The sequence below is a fragment of the Artemia franciscana genome, unplaced genomic scaffold (assembly GCF_032884065.1).
Source record: "Artemia franciscana unplaced genomic scaffold, ASM3288406v1 PGA_scaffold_47, whole genome shotgun sequence".
Lineage (NCBI taxonomy): Eukaryota > Metazoa > Arthropoda > Branchiopoda > Anostraca > Artemiidae > Artemia > Artemia franciscana.
In genome coordinates, this window is record NW_027062688.1 from 1,301,675 (window position 1) to 1,323,351 (window position 21,677).

Genomic DNA, 21,677 nt, shown 5'->3' on the forward strand with positions numbered 1-21,677 from the left:
TCCTTTCACCACCATTTACCCACCACTTCTTATCGGAATAAAAATAGGTTTTACGTCCTTTTTTCTTTTTTCTCTTTGAACTTTTATCATGTGTTGTAACAAAGTGTAAAGAAACAAAAGGTTCAGACTTTGTAAAGAGATATTCAGTTTCTCAACTTGTTTCATGCTATTTTGCAGGGTTCCTCTAGGGATACCCATGCCACCTTCAGAGGATCCTACTGGCTGTTTCGTCAACTAAGACAAAAAAACTTCTTTTTTTCTTCTGGATCCCAGCCACCTTTCTTTCTTTTCTCTTCTGTTTTACTCTTAAGCATTTTCTCGTGAATGCAATTTTACAGGAAAAATAAAGAATTTCAGTTAACCTACTGACAGGGTAACCCACTGAACGAGAGATCTGCCATCCCGCGCGATGAAAAAAAAATTCTAACAGCAAACTGGCGAAGATGACACGTCTCGGAAGCTGCCAAAAGACAGGCAAATAATACGAGAATACATCTTGAATTTATAACTTTTCTATTATTCGTAATTAAGCATAGGCCTTGAGCGAAGTTCCAGATTTAATCACCATAAAATGTAATCCCATGTGATGATATTGATAATAGTTTTAATCAAGGCCGGAAATTTTAATAACATACACTACCGTCTGTCAGAGTTTTTATAATCCACCAGAAGTCCCCATAGGTTTTTAAATTTAGATTATTTGATTCGGCTATTGTTTGCTTTTGGTTGCTATTGCTAAAATACATCGTCGCAAAAGGGTTTCGAAGAGAATGGGAAAACCATCGGAGAGGATTTTTTTTTTCACTCCTATAGCTTTGCTGAACTATTTCTAGCTGATCAGGTGAAAAAAAAGTGTAAATAAAATGGTAAAAAGAGCTTAGTAAAATGCTCGGAAATGGGCGCGTGAATGTGAAGACAAGCTTGTCCGCAGATACTTCACTTGCCGAAATGTTAAGAAAGGAGAGTGAATTTTACTTATTGCCCTGCTGCTTATACTGACTGATAGGAGGACAGATCTCAGGCAAAGTTATTTGACCTGGGGCATCTGCTAATTGTATATCAAGTTATGCTTAAACTGTTCCATTGAAACCTTATTGATATGGATTGGTGTTTCACTGAAAGAACCCTTCCATGATAACATAAACAGTTTCATTCAGTGAGGAGTCTCTCAAACGAAGGTTATGGAGTTTACTGCCAACCTAATTCTGTCGCATATGCCCTTGGTGCTTGAATTATGCGTTTGGATTAGTTCAACACCCTCCTCAACTCACCCAAGAAATAAGAAATAAATGCAGATTAATATTCAACTATATTAATTTCTTTCATATTCTATTTTTATATATTCTTATTTTTCTTACTATCTAATTATTCTTATTTTTATAATTTTTTTTATTCTATTCATATTCTATTTTTATTCCTGATAAATTCAACTGCATACCCTTATGCGTTTTACAGTAAGTATGGCCATAGGAGAATCTGCGTCCGCAAAATCTCCTTTGATTTAATGTAACATCCTCTTTTGTATTCCCTGAAAACTTCACTTTAATAACCTTCACCTTTTTGAAAACCTGCGATCAAGCATATCCCTTTCCTAATAACAAACCCTATATGTAAACATTTGACAGTTTTAATAATATATAAACCCTGTCCATGTACTTTGGGGGTTAATGCCGTTCCTGGGAGCATGGTCATTGGACCATTTGACCAAAATGATTATCCAGAAATTGTGTTCGGATTTGAGGAGGAAGGGCAGCTAGTTCAGGCGAGGGAAGAGAATGTTTGCCCTTCAAGTAAGTAGAATTTTCAATTTTCAATCTAATAAGTTACTTTTGAAGTTTCTACGACAATATTTTCCGTAGGAAGAAGCTTGGGAAAGAAAATACATTGAAACTGTATCGAGATTTACTTACGCAAGGCTCTTGCACTGCCTATTATAGAGATTAAAAAAAAAAACAAGTTTTTTTAACTGAAAGTAAGGAGCGACATTAAAACTTAAAACGCACAGAAATTACTTCGTATATGAAAGAGGCTGCTTCCTCATCAACGCCCCGCTCTTTACGGTAAAGTTTGACTCTTTCTCTCAATTCTTCTTTTTAAAACAGTAAAAAACTTTAGCGTAAAGAGCGGGGCGTTGATGAGGAAGGAGCCTCTTTCATATACGAAGTAATTACTGTGCGTTTTAAGTTTTAATGTCGCTCCTTACTTTCAGTTAAAAAAAAATTGTTTTTTTTTTAATTTCTGAACGTTTTTGAATCAATGCATGTTTTGATTTTGGCTCTCCGCAGAGGAATAATCAAAACGAAATTTGCATATTTTTTTTTTTTTTGGCTAAATGGCTTTCTCATAATTTTGATCGAATGATTTTGAGAAAAAAAGAACGGGGGACGAAGCCTAGTTGCCCTCCGATTTTTTGGTTAATTAAAAAGGCAACTAGAACTTTTAATTTTTTACGAATCTTTTTATTGGTAAAAGATTTACGTAACTTATAAATTAGCTTACGTAAAGAACTTTTGTATTCTCATGTTTTTATTACATATATGAGGGGATTCGCCCCATCGTCAGTACTTCGCTCTTTACACTAAAGTTTAAATTTTATCCCAATTCATTAAGAATGACCCCTGAATCACAAAAGCCGTAGAATAAATAATTGAAATTACTAAAAATACTTTAGCGTAAAGAGCGAGGTATTAGAAGGAGGTGAGCCCCTCATATGGGTAATAATTTCTGTTTGTTTTAAGTTTTATTGCTGTTCCTTCCTTCCAGCTGAAAAAGCTTTTTCACATTTATTTTTTAATTGTTTTTTTTAAATAATGCTAGTAAATCCTGCTCTCCCTTCATGGAAATTTTCTTCTCCCATGACAAATTCTCGATGGAAAGTTCCCCCAGCGTATCCCCCTCTTCTCAACCCCTCCCCCAACCAAAAAATCCTCCTGAAAACGCCTGTATACTTCCCAATAACCATTACTATATGTAAGCACAGGTCAAAGTTTGTAACTTGTTGCCCCTCCCACGGGGACTGTGGGGGAGTAAGTCGTCCCCAAAGACATAGTTATAAAGTTTTTCGACAACGCTGAATAAAATGGCTATCTCAGAATTTTGATCCGTTGACTTTGGGAAAATAATTAGCGTGGGAGGGGGCCTAGGTGCCCTCCAATTTTTTTGGTCCCTTAAAAAGGGCACTAGAACTTTTCATTTCCGTTAGAATGAGCCCTCTTGCAACATTCTAGGACAACTGGGTCGATCCGATCACCCCTGGGGAAAAAAACAAAAAAAAAAAACAAAAAAACAAAAAAAAAAATAAACACGCATCCGTGATCTGCCTTCTGGCAAAAAAATGCAAAATTCCACATTTTTGTAGATAGGAGCTCAAAACTTCAACAGTAGGGTTCTCTGATACGCTGAATCTGATGGTGTGATTTTCGTTAAGATTCTATGACCCTTAGGGGGTGTTTCCCCCTATTTTCTAAAATAACGCAAATTTTCTTAGGCTCGTAAATTTTGATGGGTAAGACTAAACTTGATGAAACTTATATATTTAAAACCAGCATTAAAATTCAATTCTTTTGATGTAGCTATTGGTATCAAAACTCCATTTTTTAGAGTTTTGGTTACTATTGAGCCGGGTCGCTCCTTACTACAGTTCGTTACCACGAACTGTTTGATTATACTCAATAGGCAGATGTAATTAAAAGGTGACAAGTTTTAGACATAATCGGGTAAAGAGAATATGTTTTTCCCCATGGCCGAAGGGTCAAGCGGAGGCAACAATTAAGGGAGAGGGAGTTCAGATGGGGAGCCTCTTACCCCTGTACATTCTAGAGTATGTTTTTTTGTTTTTGGTTTTATCATTAGGTATTTCAAGAAATTATTACTAAGTCCCTGTCGTCTTAATTTTAAAAATTACTTTTCTGTATTTTTTTTTTTAGAAAAATCTAAAAACAAAGCAACAATTCCTCTCTCATTCCCAAATTCTTAAAAACCATTTTTTGCATCCACGTTTAAAAACAATAGCCTCCCCCTGACTTATAGAAAATATTTTTATTTGGATCTTCATTTAAGAAATCAAAAAATTGTTACTCGCTTTACATTTCTGTTCATTAGCGCTACTGGGTTTTAGCGGAAACTGTCAGGTTAAAATTTAAAGTTTTTTAGGGAACCCGGAACTTTGTTTTTGTTTCCTCAGGATCTCACCAAATAGTTTGCGCTGCGATTTTCTCTGCATTTTATTACTGCCGTCCGATAGGCTTTTGGCTAGTTATTATTATAATAAATATGACTAAATGAGACGCTAGGTGCCCTAATTAGAGCAAAGTATTTAGTGTTTAGACAGCTGGATTTGTTTCAAAAGACGGCTGATGGCAATATATCTTTCGAACTGTCAAAGAGCATTGGATGGCGAAGATATTCTTCTTTCTTGATTGATATTATCTTTCTGTGCCAAGAATTCCAAAATGAGGTGGTCTAAAATGAGATGAGAATCCATCTCTCTAAAGTAGCTCAAGAAATTTTGGTGTATTTATTTTACTTTTTTATGCTTATAGCAATTGAACCACGATAATATCAAATACCTTCTGAAATTGTATAACCGTGACTCCCTTGCTTTCGTAGTTGTGCCTCTCGTATACCATTCCAATACCCCATCTTAACCGTCAACCAATACCCCATCACAGCTACTTGGTGTGTGACTCATTGATTTTGATGTGACTCAAGACTCAAAGACATTATAATTGCTTGAATTCATAACGAGCCTAAGGGGGGAGGGTCAAATAATGAGAGTAAGTAGTTTTGGCAAAGTAAAATCAAAAGTTTATTCTCGAATTTTCGGCCAAATTATGAATTACCAGTTGTTAGCAAAAGGGTTACCTGATATCGAACCAAGCATATGCCCCGAGTCCTCCCCCACGCCCAAAATATTTTGTGACAATTTTGCAAAATTTACAGGTCGTTAGCACGTTTTTTATTCTTATAAGATCCTCTCCAGGACGAAATTCGCAATAATGTTCATATGATAAATGAAAAGGGTTATAAAAGTGTTAAACGTATACTACACAAAAAAAATTAGGACCTAGAACAATCTATATTATCTTGGAAGACTCAACTCTTAAAAAGTCAAGCAGAATAGTTCTCTTAAAGTAATTAAACAAAAAAAAACCGACAAGTTTTTTAAATGAAAGTAAGGAGCGACATATAAACTTAAAACAAACAGAAACTACTCCGTATTTGAAAGGGGCTTTTCCTCCTTAACGCCCCACTCTTTACGCTAAAGTTTGACTCTTTCTCTCAGCTCTACGTTTTAAAACAGTAAAAAACTTCAGCGTAAATAACGGGGCGTTGAGGAGGAAAAGCCCCTTTCATATACGGAGTAATTTCTGTTCGTTTTAAGTTTAAATGTCAATCCTTACTTTCATTTGAAAAAACTTGTTTTTTTTGTTTAATTTATGGACGCTTTTGAATTAATGCATGTTTTGATCTTGGCTCTCCGCAAATAAATAATAAAAACGAAATTTGCACAATAATTTTTTTGGCTAAATGGCTTTTTCATAGTTTTAATCGGAAGATTTTGAGAAAAAAAAAGAGCGAGGGAGGAGGGTTCCCTGCATGGGAGGGGGCCTAGGTGCCCTCCAAATTTTTCGGTCACTTAAAAATGGCACAAGAACTTCTAATTTCCGTTAGAATGAGCCCTTCGCAACATTCTAGGACCACTGAGTCGATAAGATTACCCCTTGGGAAAAAAAAAAACAAAAAACAAAAAAACAAATAAACACGCATCCGTGATTTGTCTACTGGCAAAAAATACGAAATTCCACCTTTTTGTAGATAGGGGCTTGAAAGTTCTACAATAAGGCTCTCTGATGCGTTGAATCTGATGGTGTGATTTTCGTTAAGACCGTATGAATTTAGGGGGTGTTTCCCCTCTTTTCTAAAATGAGGCAAATTTTCTCAGGCTTGTAACTTTTGATGGGTAAGACTAATCTTGATGAAACTTATATATTTAAACTCAGAATTAAAATACAATTCTTTTGATGTAACTATTGGTATCAAAATTCCATTTTTTAGGGTTTTTGGTTACTATTGAGCCGGGTCGCTCCTTACAGCTTAAGGAGCTTAAAGAGCAAGTTCTCATTTGTCCCACCTACCACATTAATAGAAAAGAATTTTTTCTTGAAAATTAGGAAACGCGTATATGAAATTGCCCTTATAGAGGCTTCAGTAGCCGTGTCAATTAAGGGAGGTGGTTTTGTGGGGAGAGTTAAGGCAGGGATGCAGGAGGGTCAATAGAACCTTTTAGATCCAATGCTTAAGTTTTGAAAAATTCTATTACAATAATTATATATTATAAACTATTACAATAATTGAAAGACAATAAATAAGGGACAAAGTAGACCTTATTATTGGTGCTTAGCACAAACAGGTAAAGCTATGATGTTACTCTGTCTTTAGCAACATCTTAGCTATAAAAGAGAATTAATCCGTTTAAAATTGAAAGGTACCAAGAAAAATTTAAGTTAACAGTAATAGCAGCTAAGTCTGATATTTTTGGTACCAAATATATTGATAATGCTGTAGATAAAGCTGTGTCGCTGTTGTGCTTCATTAGCGCGGAAAAATTTTCTGCAATTATTGATTTTTGTTGTATTAAAGTGCCAACCCCTTCCCTGGGATTTTTAGTTTATTTTATTGGTGCTTAGCACAAACAGATAAGGCTATGATGTTACTCTGTCTTTAGCAACATCTTAGTTATAAAAGAGAATTTATCAGTTTAAAATTGAAAGGTACCAAGAAAAATTTAAGTTAGCAGTAATAACAGTTAAGTCTAATGTTTTGGTACCAAATATATCGATAATACTGTGGATAAGACTTTGTCACTTTTGTGCTTCATTAGCGCGGACAAATTTTCTGCAATTATTTATTCTTTTTTTTATTAAAGTACCAACCCCTTCCCTGGGAATTAACATTGGCCAGAACTTACCCAATAGGTTTTTGTCTCTGTACGACTTGGAACGTACAACCATGAGTCCTAGGGCAATAGGAACATAGTATAGAAACAATTCCAAGACATACCTCCTCCCGCCGAAAAAATGGGGTTAAAAAAAGGTCAAAAGTATTGTTTGGCAAGAAATTTTTTAATTGTAACATTTTGTTTCAGCTGTTCTGTAAAAAAAAAAATCATTTTTCAAACAGTTCGTGACAACAAACTATAGGTAATGAGCGACTCGACTCAATAGCAGCCCAAACTCTAAAAACGGAATTTGCACACCAATAGAGACACCAAAAGATTTAAATTTGTATGCTGATTCCAAATACTAAGTTTAAAGCTAGCTATCAAGAATTAAGAGCCTAATATAACTTTCCAAGTTAAGAAAAAGGGGGGGTGGGGGTAAAAACTGCTGAAAAGTCACGTGATCTTAACAAAAATAGAACCATCAGATTTATCACATTAAAGAACTTTACAGTCGAGGTTTCAAGCTCCTATATAAACAAATGTGGAAATTTCGCGGATGCCCGTTAATTTATTTTTTCCACTTTGCTGTGTTTTCTCCAGGAATGATTGTATCAAACCAGTGATCCTAAGACATCGGAACATGGCTCATTTGATCAGAAATAAAAAGTTCCACTGCCTTTGTTAGGTGACCAATAAAATTGGAGCAAAACTAGTCCCCTCATTCTCCCTTATTTCCCGTAAGACATTTTATAAAAAGTATGGGAAAGCTATTTGTGCGGGGGAAATTTTCACTGGGAAAATTTTCCGTCGAGAGGAAAGTTTTGAAGTGATTTATCCGGTGGAAATTTTACACGGTATTTTTGGAGTAGGAGCTTCCTAGCATGATTTTGAAAACGGTTAGAAATTATTAAGAAAAAAAATCAACTAGAAGTAAGGAGCAACATTAAAAGTTAGTAAGGAGCAAAAAACGAGCAGAAACAATTCCGCATATGAGGTGGCTTGCTCATTTCTCAGCCCTTGCTCTAAGTGTTAAAATTTGTATTTTGTCACAATTGTTTAAAAAAAAACCGCTCTAACACAAGAGTTCGTTGAATTTAAATAGGGAGTATTTTCGAGGAGGTTAAAAACTTTAATGTAAAAAACAAGAGTTACGGAAGGAGCTGCCTCCTAATGTGTAGAGTAATTAATAAATGATTAAGTTTTAATGGCACTCCTTACACAATTCAGATAAAAAGAAACAACATTAAACTAAAAATAAATGAAACCACCACCAATAATAATAAATACAATTGTCGCTACTGATCCACGTAGGGAAAAGAAGCTATTAGAGTTACTTCAATGAGAACATCAAAGCAACTGAATAATATCTAGAACATCTAAGCAACTGAAAGTAACTCTAATAGCTTCTTTTCCCTATGTGGATCAGTAGCGAAAATTGTATTTATTATTATTGTTGGTGGTTTTATTTGTTTTTAGTTTAGTGTTTTTTCTTTTTATCTTGTGCTGAGGACGCCTAGTTTGGATACAGTCGAAAAATCCACGTTATTTTAGTCTTTCCTCTCTACTGGCCGCAGTTTCGTTTGAGGTTCTTTTTTGTCGATTTTCATCTCTCTTTGTTGTTTAAGTGTGAAGAGTAAAGAGTGCGAGTGAGTAAATAGTGATGTGAGCGAAATGTATATTTTTCTTCTGACCAAGGCACTTTGTATTGAAAGAGTTGTCATTTAAACTTCTAAAGGAGCTCATTGGATCGGAAATCCAAAATTCTTATGCCCCTTTTAAGAGTCAAGAGTAACTGGAGGGCAACAAGCCCTTCATGCCTATCGTTTCTCCAAGTACATCCCATCAACATTTTTAATCTATTATTTTATTCAGCATAGTCGAAAAGTCCACTAATTATATTTTTGGAGAAACAAATCCCAAAGCCCTTTAGTCAAGGCCTAAAAGTAATACTAGTTTTCCATTATTAACATATGATATTTTATGGATGGGATGGTTGGAGCTCTGGGGGGGGGGGCATTCGGTTGGAAATTAAAATTCTTACTGTCCTTTTTAAGATAAAATAATGATCGGAAGGCAAATTACCACCCCTTCAAACGTCCTCGTCTGCCCAAATGCATCAGATAGAAATTTTGAGATAGCTATTTTTTTCCGAAATATTCCAAAGATCATATAACAAGGCCTTCGGGACTGACACACTCCCATAGCCTGGGGGCAGGGGTTCTTAGGTATACCCCGGGGATATATGATGTTCATGAAAGAAATGGTCGTATAAACTTTAAAGCATCCTCGTTTGACTGGAATTTGGAAGATCTAGTTCCATTGAGTCAAAAAGCGTAAGTAGGGCAACTAGCCCCCTCCTTCCTGACGCCTTCTTTTCCCAAAGTGCATCTGATCAAAATTGTGAGATAGTTATTTTGTTGAAAATAGTCCAAAGATATATAACAATGCATAGAGGTGACATATCTCCCCCCTGAGCCCATGGGCAAGGGTCGTCATATATGCCCCAGGGGCATATAAGTCTTTTATGGAATCATTTTTCCAAGGCATGCTATATTCATACGGCTTGCCAAAGGGCATAATTTAGGAGTGACGGGGTACAAAAATTTGGTATTTCCAGGAAAGAATAAGAGAGATGATAAATTGACCATAAAAGGCAATATTTGCATGCTGATACTAATACTACTATAATTACCCCAACTAGTAGCCTACTGTCGTCACTACCATTACTACTACAACTGCTAATGCTTATACTGCAACTAATGTGTAGTTATCATTACATTTATAACCCATTTTTGTCCTTGGGTGATTCAAAGTTTTAAATTTTTTCCTCGGAAGCTGCAAACCCTTACACAGAGCGATCTTATTATATCATCATGTCATACTGACAATAAGGATTGAGATAATATTCACCTTTTAAATTTCATTATTGCTTTTTAATCTGATGGTGTGATTTTCGTTCAAATTTTATTACTTTTACGGGATAATTCTCCCTATTTCTAAATAAGAATTCCCTATTTTCTAAAATAAGGTCTAAAATAAGGTAATTAAAATACAGATCTTTTGATGTAACTATTTGTATCAAAATTCCGTTTTTAGATTTTCAGTTACTATTGAGCCGGGTCGCTCCTTACTACAGTTTGTTACCACAAACTGTTTTATACTTTGTATTGGACCAAATATTTGGAATAAATTACCCTAATATTTGAAAAAGATTGCCAATATTTGTGACTTGCAAGATCTTAAGACTATTTGCCTCTGGTTGTATGATTTTAGCAAGAATAATGGAGTTAAATTTAATTCGATCTCCAATACCCCCCCCCCCTAAAAAAACTGAAACGCAAAAAAAAAGTTTTTAAAACTTTCTATGGATGGAAATAGGGGTTCTTAAGCGAATTGGGCGAGTGGAATGAGTTGTTGTTAGAAGGGTTGAGGCCATGAGCCACGTAAGTGCAGAACTTTTTCTCCTGCTTTCTTTTCTTTTCTTCTCTTATTTAAATTGTATTCCTGTTTTTAAAGGACTATTTCGAGCAAGTGAAAGCTTAAGGAGGATAAAGTCGTTTTTTTATTTATTTTTGTATTTTTTTTTGTTTTGTTTGTTGTTTCTTCTTTCATAAACACCACATATAAGCAAGTAGTACTGAGGCTAATAGTATTAAGATGAAACTTTCATGGAATTGTTAGGAAGGTGTTGAACTAAATCAAAAGACACATTTCCCATGCATAAAAAGACACTGAGGGGTAGGCAAACGAGTCAAAAGGAACTAAGTACAAATTACTATTTCTGCTACTGCTTCTGCTACTATTAATCAGGGAATTTTTTTTTGGGGGGGGGGGTGTAGAAGACTAAGGGTATAGGTTTGAACTTTTAGTAAATGATAGGAGTTTAGATAGTTTTTCAGCCATACCTCATTAGTGTACTAAGCTGAAACTATCGAGCATGTTCAGGAGATGTTGAACTAAACAAAAAGGCATTATGTAAACATTATTAACTCTTCTTACAATCAGGGCTGTCACGTCTGGGAGTGAGGGGGAGACCCCCCTCCCCCATTTTTCTTAGCCACTCGGTAAAAAAAGTGAGTCGGTAAAATTATGGTGCGAAGCTCAGCAATTTTTATGACTCCGCCAATATTTCTTGTTCGGTTAAGCAATGACAAAGAAAATACTAGCACATAATCTACAGAAATCTCTAACTTGGTCGGTAAATGCAGTAATTTTACCAACTCCTGTTATCGTTCTGCAAACTAGAGCCAGAATATTCTATTTGATGATATAAGCAGCATGGAAATAAGCAGCCATTGTATTAATAAGGGACACTATGCTAATTATTGATAAAAACAGTTAGTAAAAATGACCAGCATATAGATAAAATTCCTCTCCTCCCAACATTTTCGCTAGTAACGACGCTGCTATTAATACTACTACTGCTATCACTGCTACTAAATACACTGCTCCCAATACCACTACTCCTGCTGCAACTAGTACTACTCTTAGTCCTAAGGATAATAAGATAAGACTTTCAGGGAATTATGAGGGTAATTTTGAACTAAAGTGAAACAAGTTATATGTATACAGGTTGTCAAAAGGGTGTATCAGCAATAACTCAGAAAGAGTTTAGAAAATTAAGCTGTATTTTTCAAAGTATTTTTTAAAGAGTGTGAAAATGAATAAAAAAAACACTATGTGTAGTCAGTTATCGAAAGGAAGTACTAGTAACATCTGAGCAGCGCACTAGCGTATTACGCCAAAATTTTAGGGCTACTTATGCCGCTACTATTCTCCTACTACATTCTGGTATAAAATAAATATTTATACCAATTTTTATCCTTTGTTTCAGCTCGCATTTTGAGGTCCTCTATATCATCCACATTCTTCGTTGTACAGTAGTGCCTTCTTTGTCCATCTAATTCCATGCGAATTCTTTAAACGTGTGAGAATCCAATAGCTTTAAGGTCTCTTATCTACAAAACATAAGATCTTTCTCATCAGATAAGATCAGAGACCTATTTAAGGTCCCTTTATTAAAACAGGTTGATGTTCCCTTGACCCAAAGTGTGCAGATCCAGGGCGTGGGGGGGGGGGGATCTGGGCCCCCAAGATTTTTCAGGTGCCCTCTTTTTCTATTGTCTTCTTTATTTCACTCATTTTTAGAATAAATGTGTCAATTTGGTCAATGATTACCACCTCTGTCACATTGCCCTCCCCAAGATTTTGGTCATTGGCTTCCATGTCATATTGTCCCCCCCCATCCCATGATATTGCTCTAGATCCGCCCTTGTCTTTGCTTATATCAAAGAATATTGATAAATTAACTAATATTTAAAAAAAATCGATTAAAAAGTGAATATAATCAAACATTTATCCAGTTGACAATTTAGTTTTCACATAAAAAAGAAGGGTGGAGGGAGGGGGACTGAAAGAATAAAAATCTAAAACTATTTTGTCTTTTTGGCTGTCTGTAACTTCCTGTTTTCTTTTGCCAAAGAAGTTCCGATTCAAATCTGCGCTTAAAAAACAACGTCTGGTAAAGAACGTGGCTTATAATAGAAAAAAATAACAAATTAAATAAAATTATATTCATCAATTACTTTTATCAAAATATCAATCAAAATGAAATTTTAAGGATATTAAAAAATTAATTTAAGTACAATCATACCTTTTTTTAGCGTTCATAAAGATACAAGCAGAATTTCAATTTTCTGGGGGAATGTAATTTGGAAGAAACTAAGCTCCCAAAATATGATTAAAATACCTGAAAACAATAATGAGGTCGTTAAATAAAATTAATCATTATTGACCTCTTTCATATGCCATCGTTAAGCTTACTCATTTAAGCACAATTATCGTTCATGTGATTTAAGCTAACTCAGCTAGGATGAAATTAATATACAGCGTGATATAGACCGGATAACCTAAGAATCTGTTAATAACCGTCACCAAGTGTGCATTTTTTCCTCCTTTTCTCCAGTAGCCGCCCAAGGCGGTTGAAATGTTTCCAGCCAACATTATGAGCTTAGTTCTGGGAAAGCTTAGGAACCGTTTGTGGCAGGTCTAGTGTATATGCCCGCGCATGTGGGACTACCGCTTTAATAGTTTGGTGGTTTAACCTTGTCCGTTTTAAGACGGAGCGATAAGTGAAAAGTGTCGGGCATGGGCCCGGTTCGCTTCCTAAAGAACCAGGGACCCACTCCTAAGGTGCTATTCTTTTTGTGGATTATTGTTGGATATTTCAATGGGATAAATACACTGTATCCTAGTGGTATGAATTTTTTTTATTTCTAGACTTTGCTTGCGGGATTTACTCCCAAGAGTTTATGTTACTCCTAAGAGTATTTTTTTTAATCCTAAGAGTTTTTTGTTGCTTTACCCCACCCTTGATGAAAAAGAAAACAAAATTTATTTGTGTGTCACAGAGGAGTTCTTCTAATGGAAAGAAATACATTTTTCTAAAAGATGAAAGTGTGAGCAAAATGGATGAATTTTTAGAGGTTTTGCGAGCTCAGGGTGCTAGAGTAGGCTTGAAAATTAATGTGAAGAAGACTAAGTCACTAAGGCTAGAAATAAGTGATAAGTATTATATAGAAATATAATAGATTGGGAGGTTCACTTACCTTGGTAGTAATATTTGTAAAGACGGTGGGAGCAGTGAAGATGTTAAAAGTAGAATAGCTAAGGCTCAGGGTGTTTTTTCACAGCTAAGAAAAGTTTGGAAGAATAGAAAGATAAGTCTGCAAACCAAGATTAGAATATTGGAAGTTATAATGATGACAGTGGTCAAATATGGCTCTGAAGCATGGTCGGTCGGAAAAGCAGATGTGAATTTACTTGATCTTTTCCAGAGAAATTGCCTACGGATTGTTCTGGGTACCCGGCTGAGTGACCGTATTTCAAACAGTAGGTTTTACGAAAAATGTAGTTCAATCCCACTTTCTAGGGCTATAATGAAAGAAAGGTTGAGATGGCTAGGCCACGTTCTGCGGATAAAGGAGGACAGATTGCCAAAGATTGTCCTTTGTGGCCAGCCGTCTTGGGCTACACGGAAGGCAGGCCGTCCTTGTCTGGGTTGGGAGGATGTCATAAATAAAGATTCAAAGGAAATAGAAGCTTCCTCGGAGGGTGTAAAGAGGGAGGCCTTGAATAGATTAGGTTGGAGGATGAGGAGCGTGCGCAGCTGTGTTGGTCTCAGGCGGCTTGGCGCTGCAGTGAGTTATTATTATTATTAGTAGTAGTAGTATTTCTTAAGTGTTGTTCAATTCTGATTAATTGTTTTTTTTTCTAAATCGCTGATAACAGTTTGAATGTTTATTCAAATCAATCTCAAATCCACAAAATGAAATTAATTAGTAAAATCTTTCAAAAATAATAAGATGATCCCGTTTCAAGATGTCCCCTAACCGTGCTAGATTTGTTTTTTTTCTCTATATTTTTCGATTTCTATTTATTCTTCCTACAGAACTATCATGGTTGGTCCCATTGGGAGTTAAAGAACGAATCTTAGGCCGTAATAAACAGAAAAAAAAACTTTGAAAATAATACCCAGGTGAGAAAGCCATTTGAATCTTTATTCTAGAATGGTAATTATCATTTACAATAATTTCAATTGTAAAAATTTATTGCAATAAAACCCCTTATAGGAGAATAGCAGTCCCTCCTCTTTTCTAGCAACAAGAAAGAATAGTATTTGCAGGGGAAATATTAATGTGTCTCCTATTTTTGTTATATTACTTTTTCTATGCCACTGTTTATGGGCATTTAAATATCATTGAAGACATGTTCGAGGGCTTCTTTGAAAGAGAGTTGCCACATCAAGTGCCTTTCGTAAATGAAAGGAAAATACAAAACAATAAATGATATTCTTGACAAAAATTGAATTTTAAATTTAAAACTGATGTATATCTTTTGAAAAACAACATAGCTAGAGTTTGTTCAAAATTAATTCAGTGGGGAATGATGCCATACTGGAGTGAATCCATTTTCTGGTTCCCTGTGGCACGTTCCTTCTAGTTGAACTTAAAAAAAAACGAAGACTTTCCTCAGACAGATGTTGCAACAGATGGGAACGTTACATATTTATTATTTAAATGAAATGTCTTTGATCTTCTTTCTGATTATTAAACATTTAAACCTCAACTGAAGTAGTTGATCCTGCAAAATATTGCATAAAAACAAAGCTAACAAACCCAAACGATAATTCGTTACGGAAACTTTTCCAGCCGCAATTCAACCCTATCGAGTCAATATGGAAAAATCAACTCGGTCAATACAAGAATCTGACTTTTTAAGAGAGTTTTGAGACCATACTGGTTAAACCTAAAGAAACGTGAGGATATAGGGTATTGAAAAAGTCACAGCCAGTGAGAAAAGAGCGGAGATAATGCAAATATTATGGGGAAAGTTTCAGTTGAGTTATCATTTTGAAAAAAGTAGATAAAGGCAGATGAAAAATAGAAAAAGATAAGCCTGAAAAGGTAAAATTTAAATAAAAGAGGATCCAAAAATAAACATTGATAAGGTAAGTGGAATTTGACTTTGTATTGATTTTTTTTGGCTTCCCTTTCTTTATGTCTACTTTAGCCTATTTTTTCCACTAGGCTTTTGGCCACAATAATGGTATTTTTCGGCTTTTCTTCATTCAGTTTGGAATATATCCCTCTTCCTTAAGTCCTGTGGGTACTTTTGTTTTATAGCCACCAAACTCAAGTTAGTTCAAGAAGTGAAGTTTGATTAATACTCATGAAATAAAATAAAATACGATGAAAATATAATACCCTGTCAACAAAATTATGAAAACTGCAAATTAGGAATATGCGCCCAGAACGCACAAATGTTGCTAAGAATTGCAATGAAACGAGCCCTGCTCATTTCAGTTACTGCCACCCGCCACATGTACTCTGCTAGGTATGATTTTAAATGGTGTGGTTAGGTTAGATTAGGTCAGGTTAGGTCCTTGTATCCTGAAAAACTCTAATCGACTCTTCTTTAGTCCTTGGCCAATTTCAAATAGTCATTTTAACATCCGCAGTCAGACGCTATTTCCTATCTACACAGATCGCAAACTGAATGAATTTCACCCCATGGTCTGAAAAACTGGTTATTTCATTAGCATTAACGAAACTTCACTTCTCGACATAACTTGAGTGTGGTGGCTATAAGACACAAATACCGTCCTGTTTTTTCATGTTACGGTGAACTAAGCTCAAATAAATCTTAGAATATAGTGATTCATTTCCAAAACCATAAATGTTATGGTGTACAAAAATAAAATATGTAAAAATCCCAATCAATTATTTTTACAAGAGCAGCTGCATCGTGTAAATTTGTTTTGCCTCAGAATAAAGTTAAACATACTTGATATTATCCAAATCTTAGAATACAGTTACTCAATTTTTACATATTGACTTTAAGAGCGGTTTGGGTAGCCTATACCTTAAAGAGTATTTTTGGAAAAGTGATGACAGATTCGTGTGTTCTTTCCTATTTCTTTCTGTGAAAAAGCCGAAAGATTTTCCTATGTGATTTAAACAATCAAATTTCTCGCTTTATGGACAACCATAAAAATTAAAAACATGTTTTTTTGAAAAAACTGCTAAGTGAAGAAAATTTGTTATTTGGAGCGGATTTAGAAAATGTCCTTCGGCTAATCTTGATGATAATATTTCGTTGCAAAAAGAAAATCCTTGAGATTTCGAAATAAATGAAATACTTTGATAAAATATGAAAAATATTTTGGATCAAAATATAAACTCTATAAATGGGAAAACAATTGCCAAAAACCCCAATTAGTGGACTTACTATCCCCGATAATACGCAGCACAAATCCACTTTTTTAAAAGGATGCACTGATTTGTTTCCATTTTGTTTTTTGTTCCTTTGCTGTAACTACTAGTTGGGCACTAAAATATCAGGGAGGAAATGGGGTTAGAAGCTGGTTTTGTATTAAATTAGGAGTTAAGCAGGGTTGTGTTCTATCCCCCTTTATGTGGATGACTTTGATGGACTTTGTCTTAAGGAACACAGAAAAGGCATTGGGAGACCACAGAGTCAAATGGGGAAGAAAAACTCCCCTGGACTTAGATTTTAATTAGATGAAAGTGTGGTCAAAATGAATGAACTTTTAGAGGTTGTTTGAGTTCAAAGTGCTAGAATAGGTTGAAAATCAATATTAAGAAGACTAAGTCACTAAGGCTAGGAATATGTGAAGATGAAAAGGTGACACTGGGTAACAAAAAGATTGATCAGGTGGGCAGCTTTACTTACCCTGGTAACATTACTAGTGACGACGGTGGGAGCAGTGAATATATGAAAAGTAGAATAGCCAAGGCTCAGGGTGTTTTTCACAGTAGAATAGGAACCAAGGAAATGCAACCGAGGATTAGAATATTGGAAGGTACAGTGATCAAAGTGGTCAAATATGGCTCTGAAGCATGAACGCTCCGAAAGGTGGATGAAGATTTACTAGATGTTATCCAGAGATTTTGCCTAGGAATACTTCTGATATCCGGCTGACTGACTATATTTCAAACGGTAGTACGAAAAATGTTGTTTAATCCCGCTTTCTAGGGCTATAATAAAAGAAAGGTTGGGATGGCTATGGCAAATTCTGCGGGTGAAGGATGACAGGATTGCCGAAGATTGTCCTTTTCGGTCAACCGTCTAGGACTAAACAGAAAGCAGGTTGTCCTCGTCTGGTGTAGTATGTTGTCACAATGAAAGATTTAAAGGAAACAGGATCTTCCTGGGAGGTTGTAAAGAGGGAGGCTTTGAATGGAGTCGGATGGGGGAGGAGCGTGCGTATCTGTCTTGGCCTCAGGCGGCTTGGTGCTGCGGTGAGTTATTAGTAGTAATAGTAGATATATATATATATATATATATATATATATATATATATATATATATATATATATATATATATATATATATATATAGACTGTAGATATATATATATACATAGACTGTTTTACCAATCTGGCTGTCATTGGTTGTGGTGGGAGGGTTTTTAATTTGTTACGAGACTTCACCATAACTTTATTTTTGTTGGTATTCATTTCAGAGACGAATGGTCTCGTTACACAACCGAGGTAGTCTAGTTGTCTTTTGAATCCTGCTGTAGTTGCAGACAACTGGTTCAAGAAACAAGAGCTAAGAGCTCATATGGCACTTGTGACGAGGTCAGAAGAGCCACGAGCTCATATGGTATGAGCTCTAGCTAAATTCTAAGAATCAATAGATTGCTTTAAAAGGAAAACCAGAGGCTTAATGGCGTTCGGGATTTAAAATAAGAGCTCAGAGCCACGAGGTCCTTCTAAATATCAAAATTCATTAAGATCCGATCACCCACTCGTAAGCTAAAAATACCTCAATTTTTCTAATTTTCTTTTCCCCTCAGGCCCTCAGATGGTCGAATCGGGGAAAACAACTTTATCAAGTCAATTTGTGCAGATCCCTGATAAGCCTACCAATTTTCATCGTCATAGCACGTCCAGAAGCACCAAACTCGCCAAAGCACTGAGCCCCGCCCCAAAGAGAGCGGATCCAGCCCACCGAGTTTCATCCCGATCCCTCCACTCTATGCGTTTTCCAAGATTTTAGGTTCCCCCCAACTATGTCACCAGATCCGGTCGGACCTTAAAATAAGAGCTCTGAGACACGATATTCTTCCAAAAATCAAATTCCATTAAGATCCGATCACTCCTTCGTAAGTTAAAAATACCTCATTTTTCTAATTTTGAGAATTAATTCTCCTCCCAACTCCCCCAAAGAGATTGGATCCGTTCCAGTTATGCCAATCACGTATCTAGGACTTGTGATTATTTTTCCCACCAAGTTTCATCCTGATCTCTCCACTCTAAGCGTTTTCCAAGATTTTAGCCCCCTCCTGCTCCCCCAGTGTCACCAGATCTGGTCGGGATTTTAAATAAAAGCTCTGACACATGATATCCTTCCAAACATCAAATTTCATTAAGATCCGATCACTCCTTCGTAAGTTAGAATTAACTAATTTTTTCTAATTTTTCAGAATTAACCCCCCAACTCCCCCAAAGAGAGCGGAACCGGTCTACTTAAGCCAATCACATATCTAGGACCTGGGCTTATTCTTCCCACCAAGATTCATCCCGATCCTCCACTCTAAGCGTTTTCTAAGATTTTAGATTCCCCCCAACTCCCCCCAAAGTCACCAGGTCCGGTCGGGATTTAAAATAAAAGCTCTGGACAATACATCCTTTCAAACATCAAATTTTATTAAGATCCGATCATCCCTTCGTAAGTTAAAAATAACTCATTTTTTCTAATTTTTCAGAATTAACCCCCCCCCCCAACTCCCCCAAAGAGAGCGGGTTCGTTCCAGTTATATCGATCACGTATCTAGGACTTGTGCTTATTTTCCCCACCAAGTTTTATCCCGATCCCTCCACTATGTGTTTTCTAAGATTTTAGGTTCCCCTACCCCAGCTCCCCCCAATGTCACCAGATCCGATCGGGATTTTAAATAGGTGCTATGAGAAAAAATAACCTTCCCAACATCAAATTTCATTAAGATCGGATCACCTGTTGATAAGTTAAAAAATACCTCTTTTTTCTAATTTTTCCGACTTAACCGGCCCTGCACTCCCCCCCCCCCCCCGATGGTCAAATCGGAAAAACGACTATTTCTGATTTAATCTGGTTCGGTCCCTGATACGCCTGCCAAATTTCATTGTCCTAGTTTATCTGGAAGTGCCTAAAGTAGCAAAACCAGGACAGACCGACAGAATTTGCGATCGCTATATGTCACCTGGTTAATGCCAAGTGACATAAAAAACCTATTAGGAAAAGGGTGAAAAATATCAAGAAAAGTTTTAGAGGCATCATCTTTAGCTTTAAGTCAAATTCTTTTAAAAAAGTTTTTTGACGGGATGTTCTTCCTAGACACGCAGTAGTTATGAAGGGTAAAATTCACCACGAAAAAAGAAACCATTAAACAATGCAAATAAGTAAAAAAGTGATATAATGCGATTGAAATCTTCATATAATCGAATTTTTTTGTTGCGCCTACCCGCCCAGGGAACTTTTTTGCCTATAGTATTAGCCTCCATAGTTGCTTATATAAAATTGTGTACCACTGTGAATAATACTATCAAGCCTCCGATGACTAAACTTAGTAAATGAAGCTTTAAATACATTTTTGTATTTAAAATTTATTTGCATGGACAACTTGTATCTTTGTGAACGAGTACAGCATCATTCGGCATTCCAGTCTCGGAAACTTCTGAAATACACAAATTTTCAATAATCTCAACCACAGCCTGTGGTAGTAAAAAAAAAAACAAAAAAAAAACGGCGCTTTGCTGTGATACTATCATTTTTCCTGCTTATAAGTATCATGGGTGTCTTAATTTCCAATTTGTTGAGTCATCTTCCGATATTCGAGGTTAATTAGTCCGATGCAGTTTAGCCTGTGTTACAGTGAGCTACAGTGACAGCAGTGATAAAGCTTAGTTCTGAAGCGTGGACACTCCAAAAAACGGAAGAGGATTTGCTATATGTTTCCTAGAGAAATTACCTACGGAATGTTTTGGCACCCAACTGACTGACCAAATCTCAAGCTGTATGCTGTTGCAAAAATGTGCTTCAAAATCCACTTTCTAGGGCTATAATGAGAGAAATACTGAGATAGCTAGGATACATTCTGTGGATGAAGGATTACATATTGACAAAAATCTTCCTTATCGGCTAACCATCTAATGACAAACGAAAAGTAGGTTGTCCCCAAATGATGTAGGACAACGCCGTCAGGAAATATTTAAGGGAAACTGGAGCTTTTTGGGATAATGTAAAAAGGAGACCTTTATACAGATTTGATGGCTGAGAAGTGTGCGTGGCTGTGTTGGCCTCTGGCGGCTTGTGGTGGTCCTGTTTATAATGAGTTATAAAACATAATATTTTCATTTCTTTAACGATTGAAGTAAATATCCTGGTAAAATTTTGCCTACTTACAAGTGGGAGAACCTCTAAGGATCCTTACCGTCTCCCTTCTCTTACTCTACAATTTTTGTGCCGGTAAGCGTATAAATATAATCTTTTATGCTACTAAGGGGAGCTCTCACTCCGCAGAAAGAATATTTAGACTTGGTCCAAATGAAGTGAGGCTAAAGATTACTATCTACCCTATGCCCAGACCCATCTGTAGAATTAATCTAGAGGTTCATGGAAGGATATAAAAGCAAACTTCCCCTGCCCCATCTCTTAAACGGTTATTCAGTCTCTCTTTCTGATAATAGATGGTGGGAAATTATGCGTTTCTGCACATAATTCTTATCAAATCTCAAATTAACCAATTTATATAAATGAGCTTTAAAATACGTGTCTACATTTACCCATTATTACGTTGGGATTGCGCAACTCTTAGGATCAAATGTTTTACCGTAGTGCATTATTGACTCTAAGGCTGGGAAGCTTAATATATGGGTTTTTACTTACAAATACTAAATCGAAAGTATGTGTGTGTTTGTCCGGTATCCATTACTATAATGTTCATTCTATTACCAAGAAATTTTAATGAGTTGTTGTGTACACTTTGACGAAGGTCTTAGGTATGCAGTATTATTCAATCCCCTTTCCAAGACCCTTCTAATAATTATTTGCGCTGACTGAAGTTAGAAACCCCTAATTAAAAAACTTATCCCTCTTTTGATAATATTGTTGAAATATTATGGATATTCAATTAAAGGGTTAGTTAATTATGAATTATGTTACCTAA

The 21,677-nt window shown here is 35.8% G+C and overlaps 2 protein-coding genes and 1 long non-coding RNA gene across 4 annotated transcripts in view; 2 read left to right on the plus strand and 1 right to left on the minus strand.

Moving 5' to 3' along the window:
- Positions 1 to 21,677, plus strand: part of LOC136041864 (AP-1 complex subunit mu-1-like) — a 381,890-nt gene that overhangs the window by 11,417 nt on the left and 348,796 nt on the right. The gene's annotated exons all lie outside the window — the stretch shown is intronic.
- LOC136041866 (uncharacterized) overlaps positions 1 to 21,677 on the minus strand; it is a 35,871-nt gene that overhangs the window by 10,137 nt on the left and 4,057 nt on the right. For both annotated transcript variants that reach the window (XR_010621118.1, XR_010621119.1), the window contains exon 2: positions 11,756 to 11,901. This is a non-coding gene — a long non-coding RNA (uncharacterized LOC136041866). The remainder of the gene's footprint in view (positions 1 to 11,755; positions 11,902 to 21,677) is intronic.
- Positions 12,947 to 21,677, plus strand: part of LOC136041863 (collagen alpha-1(V) chain-like) — a 209,722-nt gene continuing 200,991 nt past the window's right edge. The window contains exon 1 of the mRNA XM_065726642.1: positions 12,947 to 13,199. Within this exon, the coding sequence (XP_065582714.1) occupies positions 13,091 to 13,199 (109 nt within the window). The 5' untranslated portion in view covers positions 12,947 to 13,090. The remainder of the gene's footprint in view (positions 13,200 to 21,677) is intronic.